This window comes from Oreochromis aureus, linkage group 8, assembly GCF_013358895.1.
Source record: "Oreochromis aureus strain Israel breed Guangdong linkage group 8, ZZ_aureus, whole genome shotgun sequence".
Taxonomy (NCBI): domain Eukaryota; kingdom Metazoa; phylum Chordata; class Actinopteri; order Cichliformes; family Cichlidae; genus Oreochromis; species Oreochromis aureus.
The window spans coordinates 13,806,460-13,832,897 of record NC_052949.1 but is presented as its reverse complement, the minus strand read 5'-3'; the positions used below and the strand labels follow the sequence as shown (position 1 = coordinate 13,832,897).

Below are 26,438 nucleotides of genomic sequence, written 5' to 3'. Positions count from 1 at the left end.
CACAAAGCTTATTCCACAACAACTGCCAATGGCATTTCATAACGCTCATGAATAAAGCCTACTACTTACAGGACTTGGATATTTATTTTGTTTTGTACTTGATGATGTGAAAAAAGAACAAACTACAATAAACGGAATCTTTGGTGGGCTGTAAAAATAACCAAGTTCAACACAAATCCAGTTTCCTTAGTGTACTGTGTGACTCACTAATCTGGCAGGAGTATGGACTAAATAGTGCAAGATAATATGAAGATGTCTGGGAAGCGTTGTGATGCATCACAGTAGGACAACAAGAGAAAATATATAATTTGAAACGGGCGAACAATCCAAAAGAAAAAAGAAAAAAAAAGAACTTTGGATCAGATGGTGAACTCTGTCAAACTGTATTAACCGAGTAGATAAATCTGGCTTCCTAATGTTCATGCCAACACTTTTTATTGAATTTGAGAGGTTGGCAGATTAGTCTGGTAGAGAGCTGCGTATGCCGCGTGGATCTACGTTTCTTGTTTAGATGTATTCTCTAGCTGACCTGGAGACATCGCCATTTCAGGTTGTGCATCTGAGCGGAGGGCTGGTATCGACAGCAGAGTAAAGGAAGGGGTCATGGATTAAAGACACGGGGCGAAGCTTCCCCACCAAACCACAAACATACCCCACAGCTGGTGTGAACCGAGCCACGTGTGTGGGACCGAGGCAGGATAAACGGGCATTGTTCTTAGCTAGCTGCACACACAGTGGAAGAGACAGCCACTGGTGACACAGGGTCAAGGGGCATGTGGGCGACTACAGCTGGAGAAACCGCTGGACACGGGAGGTGCTCAACACCGCTAAGTCACCGTACACTTCTTCACCACCAACCAAGCTGTGAAGCAAAACATCAAAACGAGTCACTGTGAAAGCTGCGGCAGGGCGGAATTAAAAATCCGCCGGCTGTTGCAGAATTCGACACCGTCGAGAAACTCTAATAACGTCAGAATCATCTCGGAAATTTGAATCAACATTTTTAGGCAGAGAATGCAGATTGTATTTAGGAATTTGTGAATGCAAGTTACAGGGAACATCAAAAGCCAGTGGTCTCCGTGCAAACCTGCCTTGACTTGAATTATTAAATCTGTCGATGTCGCGCACACCAGCCACCCCGCGATTATAGTGTAAATTGACAAACTTTTTCAAAACTACAACGGAAGCCACAGAAAGCTGGTTGATACTTCAAGAATGAGCTTTGATATATCTCTGAGGAATACACTGCGCCTCAATAATGTGGTGACTGTCAGGAAGGAAGACAGGGAGGGGGGGGGAAGAAATATGCTAACTGGTTAAATCTATTTAAGATCCCAATGAGATTTTTTCCTATTTTAAGATTAAAACCATCCTTGATAATGAGGAAAAAAAAGGTTTGTGTGTTTTTAAGAGGATTTATTTAGAAAGTGATATGTTTTTATTTTCTTTCTTGTACGCTCCTGAATTAAGAACTTCAGGAGGAATGCTGACATTGTTTATTTTCATAGACCCCCTATCTGTTTGTGGAGAAAAAAAACAAAAAAAACACAGCACCACCCACCAAATGCACATGCATTCATAACACACACACGCACACACACACACACACACACACACACACACACACACACACACACACACACACACACACACACACACACACACACACACACACACACACACACACACACACACACACACACACACACACACACACACACACACACACACACGCACAGAGCCATAGTGATGCTTGAATTTTCTTCAGGAGCAGAGCAAGGAGAAGCAGCGCCCGATCTGTCGCCTGTACACTTCTCTCACTCCCTCCCTGGCTCACCTTTGATGTGCTCCCGAAAATGTCATCAGGCGTCAAGGAAAGAGGGTTTTTTTTCCCCACCGACTCCCCTCCTTCCACCCTCCAAAAACACACGCACACACACACTCACACACAAACACACATATCCACCCACCTCGCATATGAGCAAGACAATTTGCTGTCGCTCACTCATCCTCAACACTATCTTGAACCCCCCCCACCCAACACCGCCCCACTCCTTTTCCAATCCATAACAGAATACGTACCAGTTTCTACTGCTATCTGGTAGCCGGCCTCCAGTCTCCGTGATGACCTTTCCAGCTTCTCTGTGTTGTCCAACAGATGTGCTCTCTGCAATAAATAGAAAAAAAAAAAAAGAACTCAAGCCGGAGAAACAAACACAAAATAAAAATTGATTGAGAGGGCTGGGACCCATTTCAAAGAAACACATCAACGCTGTCACCTAAGCAGACAGACCACATCCACAGCGATAACATAATACAACCATGTTTGCAATAACCTTCATGGATGACAATGTGTTGTGTCCTGATGGAATATCAAGTAAATGCATGTAAAAAAGGGTGCTGCTGCCTCATCTTGGACATAAAAAGCGGCACTACTTTTGTTTCACAACTCTGCCTTCTGCTCGACACGGAACAGTTAATTTGTTTTAACTCCTCGCCTTAAGATGAAATACAAATTTATTTAAAGAGCTGTCCAGGTAAAACAAAACCAGGTCCAGCTAATGTTTTCCAACTGGAGGAAAACTCTAGTCACAAATCAACATCTACCCCCTTTACAGGTGGAGAGTAATGCCACACATAAAATCTAAAAATCATATTTTTCAAACTCATCAGTGTCATGAATGCATAAAAATTTGTGATATAAGTTACTGTGTTCCTCCTCGGATTCCTCACAACTATCAACAATTGACAAGAACGTCCGTTTAAAGAATGGAGTTCAGAGAGCATAGCAAGAAAAGATGGGTTTCATAAATTATTAAGACTGCAATTTGATTTTTTATTTTCCAAAGAGGGTGTTTGTGAGTATCAAGGTCTAAGCTAAGGCTGTAAATATCACGTGTATACGAGTACAAACTACTGATAGCAGTTCCTAGGATACCAAGCAAACCAGTGATTTTGGCTTCTTCTCTACCTAAACAGCTCCTATATAACAAGCAAGACAAGAAAAGAGCTCATCCGTTGACTGGACGTCCACTATGGGCTCTCACTTTCTTTGGTGGAGTTAAAATAGTGGTAGCTTAAAAATGCTGAAATTTACAGGGTTTTTTAGGCTCTTATTCAAACCTTTCTCTGAAAGGCTGAAACAGTTAATTAAACTTAGATAAAGTTAGTTAAAAAGTCTGTAACTGGTGACTGTTGTGAGCTGCCTTTTAAAGCCTGTCGTAGTGGCCTTACAAACTGAATTGCCAAGCTCTAAAACTTACTAACCTTATGGATTTTTTTTACATACAACATGTCTGCTGAGTCCAAAGTGCCCAGCCACCTATATAACATATAAAGATGCACTTACATACATACTAAAAACAACCCCTCATCATCCACTGAACTGAGACACTTCATGTGCAAAACCAACATAAGACCGAGCTTTCATTAAACCCACACTGCAATCAAACAGCATAAACATGGAAGACTTAAATGTTTACTTGAATGCTGTTGGTTGTGACGGCTTTTCTAATGCGCAACCTTAAGAAACTGATCAGATTTAACACATCTGACACTGGAAAACAACCCAATGAATGACAGCCGCCCATCTGACAAGGGTTTCACGCCCATCACATGAGTGAAGGGGACAGGGAAAGAAGTGAAATCTCTACTTTTGGTTTGGCTGTCAAAATGTGTACCAGCTAATCACTCAGAGGAAATGAAAAATGTGGAGGGGAAGAAAAAAAAAAGTCAACGACACACTTTTCAAACTTTGACAACAAGAGGGATGGGAAAAGAGCAGGGAGGAGAAAACTCCCTCTGAACTCTTTTCTTTCCCTCGTTTCCTTTTTCTTTGTGCCGCTGACAGATGTCATTTAAAATTGCAGAGATACTTTTTAATAGTTAAAGGGAGGGCAGAGGAGGGATGGCGCGATAGGAGAACGGGTTGGGTGGTTGAGTGATAAAATGGTCTTGCGGTAGGAGGAAACTGATAAGTAGACGGCGAGCGGCGCTGGATGCGAGGTGTGGTGTGTTTTTGGTGAAGGTTGTGGTAGAAGGGGTTTGGAGGTGGCGTGGAAGTGGTAGTGGCACCAACAGATATGGTGTCAGTATACATGTGGGAGAAAACGGATACCAAGCTTGGGCTATAATGAGCCCCTATGGATCAGCTGCGATGCAGGGGACGCACTGACATGCAACGCTTAAGCTAATACACCTAGACCATGGCTGCAGTGCCTGTGTGTGCCTGGGAGCATGAGGCAGCCAGGGATACTGACAGAGTAGCGCACTCCCTGGGTTCTTCAAAGAGCTCAAGTGATTAGTATGTTATCATTACCATTCGAAACGTGATTTTCCTATTCCCTCTCGGCAAAGGTGACACGTCTCGGGGAGACGGCCGGCAGACTCGCTGCGATGGAAAGCCACTTCAAAGCTTTATCCTCCTGAATTTCTCTCTCTCTGTGTCTCTTCTCTCCCTCGTTCTGTCTTCTTTTAGGCCCGGGGGGAGGGTTGGGTGTGTAAGGTGGAGGCGAGGGGAGAGAGGGGGGCATTGGGGGGGTTGGTAGTGGTGGCAGTGGTAGTATACGTGTGTGTGTGTGATCATTAGAATAATGCATCCTGAGTTTCACAGTGACAGAACCTGAAGGAAAGGGTTAAAGTTCAGCCACTAAGAATCCAGTAATGGCAGACTGTGATGGCCCTAATAATGGAACAATCCAGCCATGGACACAAGATGATACCAGGGAAAATAATGAAAAGGAACACGTACAAATTAAACTAAAGATCGTTCACTGCATTGCCACAGTCAGTCAACACAGATAAAGAGATTATACATAAAGAGATACAAATTACAATGCAGTATCTCTCACAGACATGCAATATTGCTACAATGTTGCAGGACCAAAAATAGTGAAATTGTTCAGGTTTTCAACCATTTTTTTTTATTCTGCAGCAAGCAAGTAAGTAAGCAATCCTCGTCAGCAATTTTTGCTGAGAGGAATGCAAAGTTGCTGCTGGTGTGCTACACTGTCCCATATCAAGGCTTGACCCTTGCGGTTCTCAAATAACCACTGTAAAAACCTTCAGAACAAGGCAAAGACATGCACAGGGCATAAATGGAGGGTTGGAACTTGCAAGATCTGCCATTTATCAGTTCAAAAAAAAAAAAAAAAAAAAGTATACCATCAAATCATACCTGATCCTCTCATGGAGCCTTCTAGCAAAAGACTAAAATATAATATATGATAAATATTGTGCATCTGAGAGTGCACCAGTGCGCCCCGCCGCCGCCACCACCATTCCTACCTATGTATGTATGCCTTTTCATCTGACACCTACATTTTGAACAAAGATCTTCTTAGGAACCACAAAAATGGTGTTTTTTTGTTGTGCTTTTTTGCGTCAAGAAACACTCTTCAGTTGTAAGTTATTAACAGGGAGCCCCAGAACAATGCAGCTGTAGCTCAAAAGAAATCTCTCCCCTCTTCTTTCCTTCTCCTGCCTTCTTTCAATATCAAACACAGGCGGTTACTATCACCATTTTCCAAAGTTCAGATGATTTCCTTATTATTTCAATAAGGGTGGGGGAGAGTCAAAGTGAATAATGATGACAGCTGTGATTCAGACTGACTGTGTGATCTTCTCTGCCGTTTGTTTGGGACTTGTAAGACGAGGAATTACAAGTGTCAAACAGCTGTGAATATGGGTGCTAAATATTTAAACATGTTTTTCAGCTGAAGAAAAAAGTGCAGTTTTTTAAAAGCAAGGCTTAAGTGTGTATAAGCTGCGCCAGCCTTTGATTCAAATGCAGGAAGAGCAAAAGGGTAAAAGACTGCAATGGCGACGAGGGCAAAGATTGAAGCCCGATTATACAGACTGGACCATTCCAAACAGGGTAGACAGGTGAGGTAACTCAAGATGTCTTCTGACCCTCAGGCTAGGAGGAAATGCTGAAAAAAGTGGGTAGAAGAAGGGGAAACAAAAGTAAAGCTAAATAAAAGGGAAAAAAGCACAATAACATGGCATCTGGGCCAAGCTGGCACTTTAAATTATGGATAGGTGTGAATGGAGAAGCTTTGATAGGAATTGAATTACTCTGTTTCTGCAGAATCCCTCTTGAATAAAGTCTCACTCGAAGGCACATTTAACAACATACTGTAACTATAGCTACAAAGACGAGTTCAGGGCAGGACAACAATATAATGTAACCTACAATAACTAAAGAACCTGCCTCTTTGAGCGCTAAATACAATTTATATAGACTTAAGAATACATGCACAATATAAAGCTAAATATATGTATAATATCTGTTTATCAACAATGAGACAATGACTACATTCAAATTAAGGTGAGCTGATGTTGAACCTACCATCAGTAGCATTACTGGGCAGTCCAAGAAAAGACAAACTCTAAAAGGCTAGACATGTAATTAAACATTTATAAGACATTTCAATTTAACCTGAACTATCGATACTCCAGTAAATAATAAAGACAATATACACAACAATAACATGATTCAAGCACAGTGATAGATGTTTGAGACAGCCCAGTAGGGCTTTACATATCAAATGAATCAAATAAAAAAGAAAACTAAAGCAAGAGGAAATCTATAAGAATTATACTTATTTACAGGATTTGTGTCAGAATAAACAAAACTATTAAAATAATTATAACATCAGTGATATTAACACCTACTATTGCCAACCAAGGCGAACAATTGTTATAAATAATAATAGTATTTATTGATAAGTCACCTCTTTAAAATATCGTTATAATAACTACATATATCAATACATACAGTTTCAAATATGGTAAGCTAATGAGTTAAACAAGTTAACAAAGATGCTAGTTTCTGTATGTGGTTAACTTTTTATTCATTTTTTATCATCATCATTAGTACTATTATTAACGTGCAATCCTATATATACAATATATATGAATATGCACAAACCAAAGGAGGTAAAGAGGGAAGAAAGAATAAACATAAATATAAATTCGTGAAAATAAAAACAGATCTATACAGACAGACTTAGTTTCTAGGAGAATTCACAATTAAAATTATCTTGCAGGGCACTATGTAGCTCTCTCAAGTAGCCTTTAATAACTTGACAATCCAGAAAAAAAAATGTTCTGGTTTGCATTTTGGTTTCCACATTATCTCCAGCAGATGGGGGGTCAGCACTATAGCAAGATTTCTGAGAGAGTGGAATAAAGAACTGATCAAATTCTTCCAAGCACACTCCCTCCATTTCTGAGATGCTATATTTCCATTAAAATCTCCACATTACTGTCCACTCCTCTTCCATTTTGTTTTAATGTATTAAGCTAAATATGATTCGAGATTCAACAGACCTATATATAGGCTGGAAATTATCCTGTTATCTAAACTTTAAGTTGTATCCTTGTAGCTAACTTTTCTTTTCTGCTAAGTCAAAACACTAGTTTAGCTGTTTTGTACATTGATATGCTATAAAGGCTGATAATCCACAACCTTTCTACTAAAAGTTCCAAACTACAGTTCCTCAAATGGCCACTTGAGGCCAGCTTCAAAATCAAGTCATTCTACTTCAATATCAAACTTTGCAGAAGAAATAAACATGATTATCGTCTGGTACACAAAATCGAATTCACTACAATAAAAGTTTCCTGTGCATGAGAAAAGGAAGTGAGATGGGGTAGGTGTGTACTAAATCCAATCAATTTAATATCACGGTGAAAATTGTCACTTTAAGTTAAAAAAAAAAAAAAAAATCAAGATGGCAAATTTGAGGCTTACTTTACATATGGTCTATGGAAAGAAGGGTCAGTGGATGGCTTGATGAGTTTTAAAAGGATGTGAGTCATATGCTATAGTCTTCAGATTCCCTTCAGCCCAGATTAACACCTCTGGCAGATTTTGGATTGATGTGTTAGTTAGTCCTCTCCAACATCATCATCAAAAGACCAAATGAATGAGTATCTTTTGGAAGAATGGCGTTCCGTCCCTCCAGGAGATTTCCAGGGACTTGTGCAATCAAAGCCAAGGTGCTGCATGTGGTGGCCCAACATCTTACTAAGCATCTCTTTCCTTTCATTTGTAATCAAAAGCACAAAACAAATACTAGCCTACAATGTGCACTCTTAAACACATAACAAAAATCACCAAAAATAACCTCAGTCTTTTTTTTTCTTTTTTTTTTCACTGCACAAGCAGCTTTGGCCTCATATTAAGATATTTAAGGAACAGTAAAAAGTTTCAAGCTGCCATTCCTGATCAAAACTCAAAAGCTGATCAAGTTCTTGAAGGTTGTTGGTCCCAATAACTGAAGGAACTCTGAGTTTGATTCCCTAATATTTGCCCTTAAACAATTGCATCAGAAATAATATCTCATCTTCGCTTCCTGATATTTATAGGAGGGGGAACTTGAGGGATTGACCCTTAGTAAATTCATTATCTGCGGTTCGGCCTTTACACTGTTCAATCAGACATCCAGAAAGTGTCCAAATGAGTGGTCTTAATTTTCTAACAAAGAAAGGAGGGCAAATAGGTAGTTTCATACGGAAAGCAGAACTTAAATTCTTAGATCAGAAAAGCACTTACCTCTTCACGCAACTTTATCAACTGCATCGTGAGAGCAAAAAGGAGAAGAAAAGAAGGATGAAGAAAGTGAAAGATAGATTAAAAAAAAGCAGAAACATGGCAAGAAGACGATCAGTCATATGGCTGGATAGAGAATTAACCTTGACGATTTATCTGTTTGCATGTTTAGCATTTGGAAATCACAAGACAAACACATTAAACGGAGCTAAACACGCCGCTTGGGCTGACTTTTTTTGAACAAACAAAGATCAAGTCCTGCTGCTGTCACATTAAACAAGCACAGGGAATGGATCGTTCGACTCGCAGAATCAACCGAGATTATCAAGGAAGTCACATTACAGAAATTGATATAGCGAGAGAAAAGAAAGAATGAGTAAAATATGGTTTGCACATTTATAGTAAGATTAAATGTTGAGCGAAATTTTCTCATCTGTCACTGTGCAATTCTCTGCAAAATGAACAAAAAAAGGAAACGGTGGAACTGAGTTATAAAAATGCTGAGGCACATTATTTTGCATCGCTGTTTATCAATGCTGGTATGCTGTCAATATTTAATGTCTGTTATCAATCGTACTAAAGGTGCAGATTGTTCAGCGTATGCATGGAAAGCCATGTAAGGCTACAATTGTGTATACATACAGTACTGCTTATTATTGGGACAACCATAGATCATGAAAAATGAATCTTAGCATAGCTATACATTTTTCATGAAAGAGAATAACAAATTTAAAGTGAAGTAAATAAGAAATGCTATTCCTATTCCCTGTCCTGGAAATTCTTGCATCTCTGATAATGAAACAGACATGTAAGGGAGGGCAGTAATCCCATTTGCCATTAATTATGCCCAATCACAATTAAAAGGTTGGTTCCCTGGCCTGTTCTTAAGTTAGGGTTGCAGAGGAGGAAGGCTTCACGTGGGAATGCAGCACATTTGGAAGAGAAAGAGGAAGGACACATTTTTGATGTGTAAGCCTTGTAAAGTGATTTTAATTAAACTAATCTAATATTTAATTGGTCAATATTAAAAAGGTAGTAGCTGTAAAAGGAGACTTAGGGCCACAAATACTTAAACAATTTATTTGGGATAATTGTGAACGATATAGAAGGAAAATCTAGTTAAAATTAAAACTACGACTTAACATTTGCTTTTATCTTATACCAAAATTCAAAACAACAACAACAACAACAAAACAATACTGCACTCCCTAAATTTCCCTCTCCTCTATTTATAACAAAACTAGTAAACACAGAAATTTGTCATAAATAATGAATTCAGGATGAGTCTGTGCTAGACAAAAACTGACTGAAAAATAAAGAAACTCACACATTATAATCTTGCATTTGCCACAGCATATCCCATTGTAATTTTAGAAGCATGTCAAAAATAGTTCTTGCATCATTTTTGTTTATCATAAGTATATTTCTGTGACATTTCAGTGAGTGGTGCAAATAAAAAAAAAATATTGTCAATATCTGTAATGTGGGAGGTAAACAAGTATAACTCCATGTTTTTATAAAGAGCTCTTACCCTTGAAAATGTCGGCAGTAACAAGGCGCACTTTAGTGAGGAAACACTCTTTTCTAACTTAAGCAACAACTCCCGCTAAGAATGCATTATTGAAGAGGCCAAAGTTTAAAACGACACTGTGAATGTGGTTATTTGGGGCTTGAAAAAACCCCATCAGATCCTGCGATCCCTCACCAGAGCTCTGCCATCAGTCAGTGGATACCAAACAAAACTTGTTCTAGCTCATTTGTGCTGCCTGACTGATTGCAAGTGCTTGTGGAGGATTTGTTAAAACTATATGAGGGGCATGGTGAGCTGTTTTTCTCGTTTCTTCCTGTTTAGCTTTATTTTTTCTTTGGCATCCATTCTTTAGTCTGGCCAGTGATGCTCGTGTTGCTCAAGAGATATACAGCAGTAAATACAGAATATTGTAAATGGTATAATTACTCCTGCATGAGCGTAGTTCCTTGTGTTTTTGTGATGCCAGCCAGTATTCAAAATTGCACTGCTGCAATTTTTCTGTTATGATAATCAGCAATTTTTTTTTTTCAAACAAAAGATTTTTTTTTTTTTTATCCAATACGGAATTCGATACAAGTGGTAATCTGCTTCCTTTGTAGCCTGCAAAATCTGGTCCATGCCGGCTCAAACCAGCACAATCTCTTGTGGCCAAGCCTTCTGCTGTGACTGAAATCGAAACTATTCCGTATAGTGTTCGTGTGTGAAAAATGTGTGCGCATTTGTTGCTTTGTGTGTGGCGTCTGTGTGCTGACAGTGTGTGTGTGTGTGTGTGTGTGTGTGTGTGTGTGCGCGTGTGTTGCATGCAGAGGAAACAGAAAGGGAAAAAAAAATGTGCAATGGTAGCCTACCACATTATTAAAAAAATGAGTGATAGTGCCAATTCAGTCTCTGTCCGCATACAGATAACGAATAAATGCCGAACTCTATTAAATCGTCCTTTAGCCATTATCGCAGGGCCAACACGCCATTTTCAGAACTTATGACGGTTCCCTATTTACTTAGCTATAAATCCTTGCCATGTAACCAACAGATTTGTGACTGGTAATGATCTGCTCAGCCAGGGCTATATGAAATGATCCTGACCTCTTTCAGATCGTCAGGAATTAAATTGACCGACTTGCCCCGGCCCCCACCATCTTTTCCCCTCTCCTATCACCGCCGTCTCGTTAGATAAAAAAAAACCCTGAAGTTGCGAGTACTCCACTCACAGCAAGACCAAGACAAGTATTATCTCCACAAGTTTTTAAATGAAAATGAGGCAAATACGGCACCTGGAAGAAAAAGGATAAATGTATATCATCTATTTACTTTGCTTTTGCCCCCGAGATGAACTCTTTCTTCGGCTTTGTATTGGTGTGTGTGTGTGTGTGTGTGTGTGTGTGTGTGTGTGTGTGTGTGTGTGTGTGTGTGTGTGTGTGTGTGTGCGCGCGCGTTTGCAGGTGTGCGTTTGTGTGTATGTGACAGTTTTAGATTATTTTTTTAATTTTTAAAGTTGAACAGACATTATCACCATTCATTCAAGAGTTTTTTAAATACAAAAATGTAACATTCTAAGTCCCAGAAGTCTATTCAATAAATACATTTTGTGAATATAAAATGAAAGAAGAGTAATAAATCACATATCTCAGCTAATTTTTTTTAAGGGCATCATGTTTGACCTAAATTCCCCAAGTTAAAAAGGTCTTCCTCTTAATTTAAAATCAATAAATAATCTAAATTTTATTTTATATATGTGAATTTGTGATTTTTAATAAATATGATTATGTTATTATTAAATAGGATTAAAAAATAATGGCGTGGATGTGTTCATGTATTTAAATGTCACGCTTTACTACTTTTATTTGTACATGCATGGATTAAAGGCACATATTTTATCTTAATTTAGAAATACAATTATATTAAATAATATAAAAGCAAGAATATTTTTATTAATTAAAATACAACAGCAACTTTCAAAATCCTATAATGTAAATTTATAGTACTATGCCACAATATTAATCCTAAACTTTTTTTTATTATTTTCCTCTCAGATTTATACATTTCACATTTACAAATATTAGTTTTAAATATTTCAGATACATTTTTAATGAAGGGGAAATAAGATTTTAAATGAAATGGGATCTGGATTTTCAGCTTTTCCTTGACAAGATTTTGATAGGACCCATCAGAGTCTCAAATGTGGCATTTCTGACAGCAAATCTCCTTCTAACTTCTGCATAAAATGTCGGAGCCACTTTTGTGTCTCGCTAATTTGCCAAGAATATGCATATCAATTACACATCTTGGCTCGTGATACATATGTTTCTAAGATGCGCAGTTCATGGGTCATCATTGAAATGGTAATAGGGAAATGTTCAAAAAAAAAAAAAAAACAGAAAAAAAAAACCAGACAACTTTATTTAGCTTTGCCTGGATGTGAATCATCTAAATATACTCGCATATCGCTGTGAGACTAAATGTGTAAATATGTATTCATCTTTCTTCTTTTTAGTATGTGGAAAGCATTTATTTGCATGTGGGTGCATGTGTGTGTGTGTGTGTGTGTGTGTGTGTGTGTGTGTGTGTGTGTGTGTGTGCCTTAAGACACAGTAACCTCTGCAAGAAGACAGCTGACTCTAAAGGCAATATATAATTAGTCAAAAGACATTTTGTCATAGTTGAGAGTGGCTGTGTATGAGTGGCAGCTGTGCAGGTGAGCAGTGCTGCTGATGTATTACTGTTTGACTGGAAACAATTTATTTAAAATTAAGTTTAAAAGAGTGTGGTATATTTTTAGCAAATTAAAACTGCAATGTCTTCTTAATCAAAACCCCCTCAAAACTGGTGTAAACAAATCTTTTGTAAATATTGCTGACATTAAAGGAAAATTGCTCATGTGCTCATGTTGTTTACATCCCCAGATTCAACAGGCTGGACTGATGGCACATAAATAAAACAAAAAAACAAACCCAAACAATTGTGAATATACTGATAGCTAACAGATAAAAATGATTAAAAGGGGCAATAAAAAAATAAGATTTCTGTTTGAAGCTTGACATGATATACTAGATGAAATTATTTAGTGACTAGATAACTTTTATGGAGTACTTTTTCAATTTCTTTCAGTCATCAGTAAGGGAACACATCATTCACCACTGGAGTTCACAAAAAGACAAGAGAGTAAGATTTAGCGGCTGTGTGTTCATTTTTGTGTGCGTGTGTGTGTCTTTGTGTGTGTCTTGATCATGAGGATCTATTATGATCCTAAGTCCGTACCCGGCTGGAGAACAGCTGTGGGACGGTTGGAGCAGGGAGGCTGGGGTTTTGGATTGAAATCTGTGTTTAAGTGTGTATTTGTGTTTAGGTGCACTGCTTGTGTTTGTGTGCATGTGTGGGTCGGTCACAATCTGGCTGTGTCCAGACACTGGTCCCATGCCCCGAGCCCACTCACTGCTAGCCCAGCTTTGCATTAAACAGTGTTACTTCCGCATGGCTTAGTGACAATGGTGTGGTTTCAGCTCTCGATGGCCGCTACGAGGGGCCCGCCTCCCCACCCTGGGGGCCAGTCAGCCACCCACACTGGTGTCATTTGGGCCCCTGATTAGCACCTTACCTGGCTCTCCGAAGAACTGGCGTCATCCCCCAGGAGCTCGTTGCGCACCTCATCACTGTAGGCAATGCGTGACCTTTTCTGCAGGAGGAGGAGGAGGATGAGGAAGAAGAAGAAGGACAAAAAGAAGAAGGAAGAAAAAGAGGAGAGCAAAAAGAGAAAACAAGTGGGGAAATATGGCTTAGTACTGTTGTTGATGCAAAAACACAACAGGCATTCCTTAAGCACGAGAGCCCCCTAATGGAACTCGGTGACAAACCGAATCAAACATGGAGGGTGTGTATATGTGTGTGTTTTCCCTTTCAGCACATGTACCAGCAACAAACAGTGTTCGGGGTTTGTGCCTATGCCTCCTTCCAAGCTGATCGACTTTACCTCGTGCACTCATGCCACAGCAGTGGTGGCAAAGAGCCCCCACCACACACACACACACACGCATATACACCTTGCCCACTTAAACAAATACAAGTTGAGGGATAAAAAAAAACCCATATTGTGTGCAGGGAGAGGCTGAGGAACCAGGGACAGGGGAGAGGGCCAGGGAGATGTATTATGAGGAAGTATCACTTGTCAGCGCTAAATCTTTTCTAGGGGCTGTCACTGCTGTCATCCCAGTGCAGTGGCAGGCTCTGTGATAACACCAATGCTGTGACTCAGACAGGGAATAATTCATCACCCATTGGCGGCCCATCGGATTTGGGGTTGCCTCTCTCTCCCTCACACACACGCACACGCAACTCTCTCTCACGCTCTCTCTTTCTCTGTCTCCAGATAGGCTAGAATAAGAGGAAAGCCATGTCCCCCCCACCTAAAAAAAAAAAAAAAAAAAAAAAAAACACCCAAAAACACAAACACTCAGACACACACATTTCATACACACTTCAGAGTGTGCCACCTCCGATTGTGGAAGAGTGGGCTGCCGTTGTACTGCTTGTTTACAGACGCCCGACCCATGGAAAAACAGCCTCTTGGCATGCCCTCTAAACTAAATACACACCAGCAGCAGACACAGAAAGTGTTTACTAAGCCTCCTTCGCTTTCTGTCACCGCCTTGACAGGGTTTCTAGGTGGGCTGCAGGAGGTGGGCAAAATCAAAGACAAACACCAGCAGAGGAATGAAAATATCACTTTTCCTCAGCACAAATTCTTTCAATTTTTCTATATTTATATTGTAATTGACTCTAAGTAAATAAAACAAAAGTCGGGGAATAAGCAAAGGAACACCAATTACCTGGTGGGGACATTTTTTCCCACCTCAAAGGCGCTATCCTTTCCTCCTCTCTTTCTTAACAGTAAAAGTTTGAAGAAGCTATAGCACTAAGCACTTTAATGGTACCTACCATGAGAAAAAGCACAAACCAAACTTGAAAATGCCAATTCGAACCTCAGGAGTGATGGCATCAAGCTGCTTGATTGAAATAACTTTGGAACCAATCAAAATTGAGCCGGTTGATTTTATTTATTTGTCTCTCCTCATAATCTGGAGCACTGAGTGGAAACTCCTCGCTGATGTGATTTGTTATTATCGGGATGGTGAGGGCCACAGTTCTCTGGAGTAATTACTGACTAGATAGACAACCCAGACCACAAAACCCATAAAGAGCGCACCCAAACAATAGCCAACCGCGGGGACCTAACCTAACCGCTAAACGCCTACTGAAGAAAAAGACTGGCAGCACAGTCTGAAATAACACAGACACACACCGGTATAAAGGAGCACTCTGTCAAAAGATGCTGTTAAAGTTGGTTTTTGAATATTATTTTACTTTTACCTTAATTGCTCTAATGCTGAATGAACTAGGAACAGCCAGTTCAAGGTAAACTGGTGAAACATGCGCTATTTAAATGGTCATGAGAGCATAAGGATAATTAATAAGATGATTTCTGATTTATTTTCTGTCTGTCTGAAACTCGTCATCCTTAATTTAAATGCCTTATGCATATGTTTATGTATTTGAAACATAATTTAAACTGTATTTTATCGCCGTAAAAAAACAACAACAAACCATTCATTCCAGCATTGTAAAGCATTGTAAACCTTCTACACCAGGGTAACCGAATGGTCACTGTGTTGCTGTTAGTGCAACTGTAAGCACAAGAAAAAGGAATTTCAGATTTGTTAAAAATCAGAAAGACAATACAGACAATATAAAGACAGCATGTACACTTGTACACCAGGCACACACGCACTTTTTTTTTTGCCAGGAAAAACACCCACATATTCCATTTAAGTCGAGTTTCATCTTAAAGAGCTTCAGTGCAACTTAGGGGGAAAGACGACTTCACCAGTAATTGAGACGAGGAAGCCTGGGAGAAGCATTGATTTGAATGTTGAGGCTTACGTCGCCTTCAAACCATATGCAGGGCTTTTTTGGTATTTCTAAATAGCTGTTTGTTACAGATGAATGTATGAAGGGTTTCTGCAATGAGAACAGAGTAGATAACAAAGAAAGTATAAAGAATGGAAAATGTCATTGAAATGAAAGTGTTGCCGCTACTTTCCCTGTACCTACAGTACACACTCCAGCTTTTGGATTCCCCCTCTGGAAAACAACAGATTCCTAAGTGACTACTGCCTTCCCATTTGATGTAAAATATAAGCAGGTGCAATACTGACTGCTTAATACAGTAACAGATTTTGATTATAAGTTTGGGTGTTTAGTGACAACAGGCAAAGTCTCGAGGTCAGGAAAGCAGATATCTGCTCTATTGTTAAAACCTTATTTTCCATTAATAATAATAATAAAAAAAAAGCTCTAAAACTAACTCAATCTATTTACAGTGCGTGAAGACAGAGCTCCGCATCTTAAGACGAAACCAACTAATCAGGCTTTGTAATCTAAAAAAGAATACGTGCTTTCAGAAGATACCTTATTGCTCAGAAAAGGGGGGGAAAAAAAGAGCTTTTTTTAAATCCTTTTGAAAGGTCTGTCTTTTGTCACTGTTTTTTAATCTTGGGTGAGAATTTGCTTCTATTCCCGGAAGCACACAAGAAAAGTACAAAAGGTACATCTTAACTTTATGCAAAGTGGCCTGCCTTTAAAAACTCCACGCATCCCGTCAAATGCGGCGATGGAGGTGCTGGTGTCCTGTCAAAAACACACGTTTTACCTCTGCTGACATGGATAGCAGAAAAGGAAAAAAAAAAAGTATTCTTCTTTACTCATCAAAACATAATTACATATGCACGCATAACAATTCATATCAGATATGCTAATCAGTTCAGCATAATCCTCTGAGCAGCAAATGATATTAATTCAATTATAACAAATACATGGATATCTTCTTTGTGTACAATTCCTTTATAGTCTATGAGCATGCAATGGTATACTTTTGCTAAATAAACATGACGACTCTTAATTCCTTCATAAACCACTCACAGAAAAACGCGTTATTAATTGTAAATAATAATAATAAACTAATAATAATAATATGACCTTTCAAAATAAATTCAAATCAGTCTCCAATTAAGGTCTCTGTAATATTAAACAAAACTTTCTCAGAAAAATTCAAATGAAACAAACTGAGATCCATATACACATTTCAATGCCCTCCAACTCTCCTCCTTGCTTTTTGCCTGGTGCAACGAGTGACACAAGGACAAGTCGAATAATTGTGGCGCCTAGAAAGCAGAAAAAAAATGTAAACAGTTCATTAGATGGGAAATAAAAGGCGTAAAAATACCCAGGGGCAGAGTGTAATGAGGGGCCCTGAAGTTCCTCTGCAGACGCTTTTTCCCTCTACTTTCCCAAGCTTTTCCTTTTCACCCTGCACACACGGCTGGTGGCATAGCATGAAGAGTAATTAACCACATTCAATTTATAGTACTAGGTTCCATTACAAGGTTTTTCACCAGTAGGAGAGCAACTGGGCAAGTTAGACTTAATAACTCTCATGTCTAACGCCATGTGATTGCCTCAAACTGACATTCAGTCCTTTCATTTTCCTGTCCCGGTTGCTCTAGGGATGTACAAAATATGAAAATCCAAATAAAATTAAGGTGAGTATAAAATGATCTAAAATGAACATCCTGTAAAAATAAATAAATAAGTAAAAAAATATTTCTAAAGTCAGCACAGAAGTGACAATGAAGTGGAGCAGTAAAATGTGTCTTCACAAAAATGTGTGCTAAACTCAAAGGTTATCTATTTCACTTCCTCTCCTCCCCTGCTGTGATATTTTCCCAGGTGATGTGTGGACCAGCGCCAGCAGGCCCCACTCTGGTTCCCCCCACAAGTGGGGGCAGAGGTGGGCTGATGCGGCATGGCGTTAAAAGGAAGCTGAGACCTTTAAGCAGGCACAAGTATCACAACAGCATCTTAAATAATGCATCTCTGCTCGGCATGGGTTTAACACACACACACACACACAGACACCCAGACACACACATGCACAGCCAAGCACAAAGCGAAACACACACACACACACACAAATTGTTGTCTAGCATCTTCTGCTCTCCTTTAACACAAACAAACTGGGAGAGGTTGTTCAATTAAGTGCTCCTTTTTAATACATCTGATACATTATCAGACAAAGGGAAGCAGCTACAGTTGGGACTGTCGCAGGAGGGTGTCATTTGCGCCTTTGTTTTATTGCGGTCTTTGGTGCCATCGAATCCTTTACTTCTGTCTGTTGTGTGCTTGTGTGAGTGCAGAAGCATACATGGGGGCTACTGTATGTAAGATGGAGGCTTCTGTGAGCTTTTGCATCCCAGGGAAACCTCCTTTAGTGAACGTACGCGTGCAACATATGTGAACGGTAGCCCGGTGTGTGTTCTCTCCCCTAATAGAAGTGCAGCAGTGGTAGAGAAGCCGGAGCCTTAGATAACAGCATGGGGCCTCTCATTAGCTCACAGGTTGGTGCTTTGGTGGCTTCGACGCACACTGCATTGTGTTCCACCTCCATGAAATACCTCAAGGAGTCTCACAGAAACGATTGTCAAAAAACACAAATAGAGGTGAATGATCAACAACGGCAAGGCAATAAATGAGCCAGCGACATAGCTGAGCAGGTGTGAGGTGAGGAGACTTATTTTAGGCAGACAGAGTGGATCAGCTTCAAAAAGATCATGTCCCTTAATAAAAACCTGACACTGTCTGACACAACTGTGATAAAACTTCTCTTTATTAGTTTGCTTTTTTTAATCTATCAATCAATTAGCCCACAAGCAAACGAGGTTTTATCATTTGCCAGTAGTGGATTACACCACTCTGATACCATGCTATTTCATTCTTATACCTGTGTGAATGGAAGGGGGGTTCCCTGTCAAAGTCATTTCTATTGCTAAGTACTGCTGAGATCAGTCAATAAGCCTAACGACTGTAACCACAAAGTGATAGGCCAGGAGACAGCAAGAGAAGGCGGTGGAAGGAGGGGTGTTGAAAGTGAACTCCAAACAAAAGAGCAAATTCAAGAAGGGCTTTGATTGAAGAAACGCCATATAGTTTTTGAAGGCCGAGGGATCATCTCTCAGTGGTTATTTCTTTGAGGCACGAGGGCCCGATTAAACCCAATATTAAAATATGAAGGTGCTTCTAATGAAAAATCAAAGGCCCCATTTCCCCTCCCACACTACCAGTCTTTCCGTGTCTCTTTCACTCCTTTCGCTCTTGTTCCATCAGTTTCTTCCTTCCATAGCCCATGGTTGTGTAGGAGGGGACAGAAAGAAAGATGGAAAGAAAGTATGAAAAGACAAAAAAGAAGACAGCAAAGAAAATGAGGAAAGAGGGAGGGTTATAGAGATGAGGGACCTAGGTGCTGGTGGTGCAAAACAGAGACAGACAGCATTGGTTGGAGGAGTAAATCAATAGAGCAGAGCCGTCGGGGAGGCGGGCAGCCAGGGCAAGGATAGAGGAGAGGAGAGGGGAACCAGCGCAGGGGCCCAGGCTCCGATCACAACGCTGGCTTCTGGCGTGCAGTGGGGAATAAAGAGAGCCTCCCCAGGTCAGCACCAGAGAAAAAGGTGAGATTAGAGGAAAGTGGAGGAGGTATTTTCACAGAGTGAAGGTGGGAGGGGTTGTAGAGGTGGGTGCTGGAGGATGACGAGGAGGGAGAGTCTATCTATGTGTGTGTGTGTGTTTTTTGTTTTGGGGGGGTGGAAATGTGCATACAGGATACCTGGCAAGCCAGGGACCAACCGGCCCATTAGCCTGTGGGCACCTACATATGGTTCACTGAACCCTCTGCTGAGAAGAGCTCCTCTCCTATCAGTCTTCCCATCTTTTTTAAAGATACCTTCACTTTTAACCCTTTCTCTGCTTTGGAAAGAGGCTCACTCCTGACCTCGATTTATGATTCATTTTTGTTTGATGTCTATTCTTGGAGTGTTATCTAAAATTGAAAAATGTAATAAAAAAAAGAGGAAAAAAAAAAACCTAGACACAAAGGGAGAGAAGTTGGGCCTGGTGAACATGTGCGCGTCCCTCGGTGGACACGTACACAGAAGACTATCTCCTTCAGTGCTTTGCCTTTTCTTGTAATGTGACCATTGTTGGCGTTGAATAGCTGGATCATTAGCATAAGAATACAGCAGCACACATAGAGACTTAGCCAGATCATTATCTCTATATATTTATGTATACTTTGTTATTTCACTAGCCAGAACACATTCAAATGCTGATGAGGCCAGTAAGGCCCCCTTCCAAAGCCCTTCCAACATGTGCCCTCCTGAACTTCCCAATACACTTACGAGTTTCCTGGGAGTGTGCAGGTTCTGTGCTGGAATTCACAACAGCGGTGCAGAAAATGTTTAAAAGACACTCAACTGACTGGTACAGACAAGACTTTCTTGCACCTTGTAAGCCAATTTAAAGGAAATTGTCTTATATTCAACATTAACACAAACAAAAATTATGATTTATTTTTTAAACAAAAAAGTGCTGGAATATCCACAAAATAACATCAATTTAATGAGCTATTTGATTGTTTGCAAATGTCTTTTGTGAAATGAATAATTTCAGAATAAAAATACAAAGACAAAAACATACAAAAAAAAGAAAAAAAAAGCTTAACAGAGAACAAACAAGTGCTCTATGGTGATGAGGGGAACAAAACTAAAGAGTTTAGTCTCACTGCAGGAGTAAGCTGATGCTCTAATGCTGGCCAACCTCTGGGATAATTGAAAAAAAAAAACCCTTAATTCATCTTCCACAATGTAATTCTGATCAAGGCCACAGCCAGATTCCACTGCAGGCTTCAAAAACACCCGAGAAAAGGCAAAATTGTTGGTCGCTGAGAGCAAAAACGGTTTCCCTTTCTTTCTGGCACGCTCCCTCATTAGAAACACTTAGGATGAGAGGAAGAAACCAAGTTTAATTGTGTGTGTGCATGTGTGTGCATGTTTTTGTGAAGGGGCTCTGAGCAAGGGTTAAAACATGTGTAAACATAGAAGTTTTACTCTAAAGAAACACCACTAAAGATGAAATGTACAGAGTTTTCCCTCCATTTACTCCTTTCCCCAGCCTTGGCGTCTCTGAGCCTTACTTATTAAAAAGCAAATGCCACTGCCTAAAATACAGAGGAAAAACACAGACCCAATGATTCATAATATATTTCATAAATACTTCATGAATCCCTTCACCATACTTAAGCCAGTCTGGCAAAAAAAGAAAACATTGTCACCTATTCTAGTACCCGCTTGTCAGCACATCACTGGGGAGTGGGTGTCACATGTCACTTCTGGTTTACACTACTGCGTGGGACAGGCTCGGTGCACGAGAACCGGGGGTAGGACAGAAAGAAGAACAGAAAGGAAAAGAAAAGTGAAGGGGAGGTGGAAAGGGGAGTAAAGAGAGGGAGGAGGGTGGAGGAGGAGCGTGGGGGTGTTATCATATCATCACCCCATGTCTTTATATTTTCCCCCTATTATCTTTGGCCCCCACTCACTCCAGTCACTCAATCACACAAGCCCTGAGGACAGTGAGGGGACCTGGGAGGGCCTTCGCTTCTTGGCAGACTCAGCCAGACAAGCGTCTGAAAGCTATACTGATCGCTGTCAGTGTGTGTGAAAGTACGGTGACTTTGGAGGGGCCAGGAGAGATAAGCGAGAAAGGAAACGATCGCGTGGAAGGATAACGGCCGAATTTGCACACTGCCAAACAAATCCTGTGCTCCAGGCATAATGCAGATACCCCATCCATACAGAAGAGAGTTCACATGAAGAGGCACAGAAGAAGCAGGGGATGATGTGTTTACAAATTACAGCCTGTGTGATATTTGAGAGTCGAACCCTACGACAAATCATTTTGTTAAAGAACACACACCTCGTTAGCATTAAAGTAAATTTTGCTGTTGTGTCAATTTTATCTTAAACATCAGGCTCACTGGAAATTACACGGCATCATTTTAGTCTGGTTTCTTTAAGCAATGCTAAACAAATTACTTATATAACTTAAAAATCAACTTTAAATTCAAACTACTGAGAAGACCCAATTAACTAATTAATCCTGAACACCTATATTTTGCCCAAAAGGACATTTCTAGCTTGAGACGCAGACCCATCAACATTCAACGATACTTCCATTTAGACTTAAATGGCTGTTAAATTACATTTATAAATTATCCCCTTCCTTTAATGTAAAACAAACATCCATACATTTAATCAAAAAAAATAAAAAAAGGACCAAGCAGAATTAGAAAAGTATTGCCAGCTGTTTGTGTCCCCCCTTTTTCCATAAAAACCGAACACAGCACTTTTGGACAGCACATTTGTCCTTCTTGTGACACTGTCCTTCAACCCAGATTTGACCTACCACTGCCATTACGCCATCAAACATGTAAAAACATAAAATAAAATGGTTTCAACATGAGTGACAAAAGGCTAATCCACAAATGAATCCCATCTTGGTGTCCATAAAGGAGACATGGTAAAGCCTGCAATACCACAAATCCACAAAGGGCTTGTGCAAGACGTACTGCTCGGAACGATTTCCGAATGAAAGCCAGAATTCATAAGTAGAAGAAGAAGATCTATTTGCTTACATCCTAAATCTGCACTCAGCGCAGAGGAAATGTAGGGAGAGAGGGGGAAAAAAAATCCCTGTCAATTCAGGGAACTCTTTTATGACTGGTGATGAGTGATTAGACTTTGGTGTTGTTGATGGGTTGTTAAGCAACAAACCATGAAAAAGAGTCAATCTGCATTTACTCCTCTGTGTTTAATATGAACAAGTAAGCCAAGGCAACCTAAGGCGATTTAAAGTGTCTAACATCCAACTAATGTTGGTCTGTCATGTTGTTGCTTGCAGAAGTCACTTTAATGAGGACAAGGGGCAAACAAAAAGAAGCCTTCAAGCTGGATTACAACAATGCTAATATATAATCGCTAGTTGTATGCTTAGCTTGGAACGTACAGTCGCCCAAAAAAATCTCACTTCAAAACTTAAATCTCAACATAATTACGATCAAGTTGTGCAAAAAAATTGCATTTAAGATGCCAGAGCTCTTTAAAACATAACTTTTTCATTAAATGACTTTGCAAACTCTTCGTTCTTTGCTAAGGTTAGTAACTATGCCAAACGTAATGAGCTTATGACCACTCTTGTTAAAGCTGGATAGTCTCTACAACCTTCAAGTGTCCATGATCATTTATTTAGTTTTTTAAGATAATGAAAAACATGAAAATGACCCTCATATTCTAGTGGTTGACTCCGTTCCATCACTCAAAATTCACATTTCAAACACTGAACTCCAACTTCGTGCAGAAACCATTCAGACAAAGACAAAACCCTGAAAATTAAAATAAAAATCCAGAAATATGTTAATTCATTGCCACTGATGAATAGCTTGTGGTTGACCATCATATTAAGAGGACACAAAAAGTTTTAAGTTTAGGGCCAGAAAAAAAGTCTCATGGAAAACTTCAGATAACACTCTCAAACATGTTTTTGAGCCGTGTGTAGGAATGTCAGTAGTCATTCATTAGTAACTAAGTCTTGATTGAATTTCAGCATTAAATTATCAGTTATATCTGTGCATCCACACTTTAATTAAATCATTCTACATCAAAAAAGCTTAAAAGGTGCTGTACTCTAATTCATTAAAACTGTTTTCAGTCATTGCCTCAACTGAAAACTTCCATGTCAAGTCTCAAGATATCATTATAAGGTCAGTGAAACCACTTATGAAATTGATATATGGAGTGAAAATATTCAATACCAATAGCTTTTTCATTCCATTCACCTCAGTGCACCTAGCAGATAAACTGTTCAATTTCTCAAGGCTGACCAACTCTTTCCAAATGCATTAATTATCTCCCTTGGCAGACACTGGGAGGCATTCCACCAAAAATACTTTTATTAAAGAAAAAGGCAATCCACACATCCTATTTGACCATGACTGAAGCTCCAAACAATACCCCAACAGATAACTGGAAATTAGTAAGGGATAGTTGAGTTCCTGTGACAGTTGGCCTCATGATTTAACACCAGGGTCCATGTCAGAATAAATGAAGCTGGGAATGAAAAGACAAATCATCCTCTCAATCTTACTGAATGGGCTCCTTTTGAATTTAAGTACTACACTTCAGGCAAATTAAAATTTGACTGCATCAGATTTTTTTAAAAATCTTGCAATAACTAATAATTTGTACTATGCCTACATATTTTCCGACCTCATAAGAACGGGTGACGCTATGAGTTTCAAAAGAAATACTGGCATGTGGATAACATGTTAGTGGGTCCTTGATGGAATATTATGTGGCGTATTATGACAAACCAAAAATAGTTTTCCATTCAAAATTCAATCAGATGAAACGAAACACATAACGCAATGGATCTCGTGCCATCAACAAAACTGCCTTGACCGTTACAGGACCTCCTTTTTAATAAATGACAAAAAGATCTGAGGTCTCAACAACAAAACTTGTCAAAGCTTGAGATTTAAAGACTATTAATGAACCTTTTAATACTAAAGGATTCTTGAGTACAAACATTTGGACCAGTAGTGTTTATTTGGATATAATAAAAAAAAGGAAACAATCTAAAGAGGTGAAACATATTCGGAGAACTAGTTGATAGAAGAAACGAGAATATTGTTGTGAGTTAAAGAATGAAATATTTGAAAAAGGCATTTCACTTTCCCAAGGACTTAGCATTTAATTTATATTCGGTTTTGTTTGCTTAAGTATTTTTCAAAGCATAATTAGGCAAAGAAAAAGAAAAGAAAATGCATAAACTTGGAAGCTACTGAAGCAAGAACTCTGATGGGTTTTCACCACAGGGACACCATTTTCAATCTTGCATATAAAACATAAAGCAGAGGTTAGGCATAGCAATGGTAAGAAGAATTTATCAGAGCAAGTCCAACCACATATCAGCAGGGCAAAGTAATTCGTGAATGTGCCCAATATCTTCCTGGTGTTGAAATTTACTCGAAGAAAATTCTTAGAGCAACACCGCCATCTGCTGCCAGCAGGAGGTATACTGATAGTCCAAGTAAGCCACGCAGTGAATAATCTCTTCAATAATAATGAAGGGACTTGTCTAAACTTCATAGCTACAGCAAAGTAATGACCAAGAGTTGTGGATATTTTTTAAAGAGATCAATGCTTCTCATGAAATTGTATATTAAATAATCGAGGCAAATCTATTCCAGTGAATTTATACCAATTACATAATGATAACAATGATATTAGGGCTGCAGGTTACAGCCACTGGTGCTTCTTGTTCAGCTAATTACTTACTGAAGATTGGAAAAGCAGAAAAGTGTTAAAAATTACAAGGAAATTAGAAAAGATTTGCTTGAAATTGATACATTTACTTCATTTTCAACAATACCTGAGGATTGTTTGTCGTTTGACCAAATAATGATGACCTAATCTAAATAATGTCAATTTTGTTGTTAAAATGAAAAAAGAAAACTCTTCATTTTTATTGAGTCTACATAATAAACCAGAAACCTGACAATGATAAAGAACAGTTTGTCATAGTCAGGCGAAAGGAAGGAGGGGCCTCCGTACTCAAAATATATTCTGATAAGAGAAATTTATCAGGACTGACAATTGTATCTTTAAATCCTCCAGCCAATGTTGCTTTACGATGCCTCATTATACACAAGTCACACGAATCACACATTTCATGGCGTCCAGTTTCACTCACACACTGCAAGTTGAGTTTTGCGTGATACAGTTGATGCCTGCGAGTCCTCATCTTGCCCACTGGGACAGACCTAACCTGGCACTTTGAAAACGGTGGCTCTGTTTGCCCAATAGATTTCATTAAATTAAGCTTAGGTTAGGCTCTCTTTCCCTGATCAAAGCCACCGCTAAGAGCCATGCCATTCTTCTCCCTCTGATTTGAGCAAGCCGACCCCATCAAATAGGATTTTCATTATCCTTTTTATTTATTTATTTATTGTACACTTTGGCTTACTTTTTATTTTGCTTAAGCTGCTGTCTGCTTTGGCTACTACAATGTCTGTTTTGTCGTGGCTCAGCACCTGTGAGATCCCCATGGCCCCCGGTTTTATCACAATGAAGCTGTCACCCAACAAGCCAACAAAGCTACACCTCATATATACCTATATACACCTTTTGGGATGGTTGTTTGATAAGTTTTCTTTCTGGATGAAATGGCTGGGTTTCTGAGGTCAACTCCAGCCCTCTGTCTGAAAAGGAGAAGGAATGAGGTCTCAAGCTGGCACACCAGTGGTAGAATTACTTCAAACCACGGGTGAATGAGAGGATGAGAGAGCAGGTTAAGGGGGGAGACACCCGTGGGAGGCCAGTAGGGGGTGGGTTATGGGGGGAGATTTGGTAGTGAGGG

The 26,438-nt window shown here is 39.5% G+C and overlaps 1 protein-coding gene across 2 annotated transcripts in view; it reads right to left on the bottom strand.

Moving 5' to 3' along the window:
* Window positions 1–26,438, bottom strand: part of vti1a (vesicle transport through interaction with t-SNAREs 1A) — a 118,391-nt gene that overhangs the window by 76,240 nt on the left and 15,713 nt on the right. For both annotated transcript variants that reach the window (XM_031749085.2, XM_031749083.2), the window contains exons 4-5: window positions 13,681–13,758; window positions 2,083–2,167 (exon numbers count right to left, since the gene is read on the bottom strand). In XM_031749085.2, the coding sequence (XP_031604945.1) occupies window positions 2,083–2,167; window positions 13,681–13,758 (163 nt within the window). The remainder of the gene's footprint in view (window positions 1–2,082; window positions 2,168–13,680; window positions 13,759–26,438) is intronic.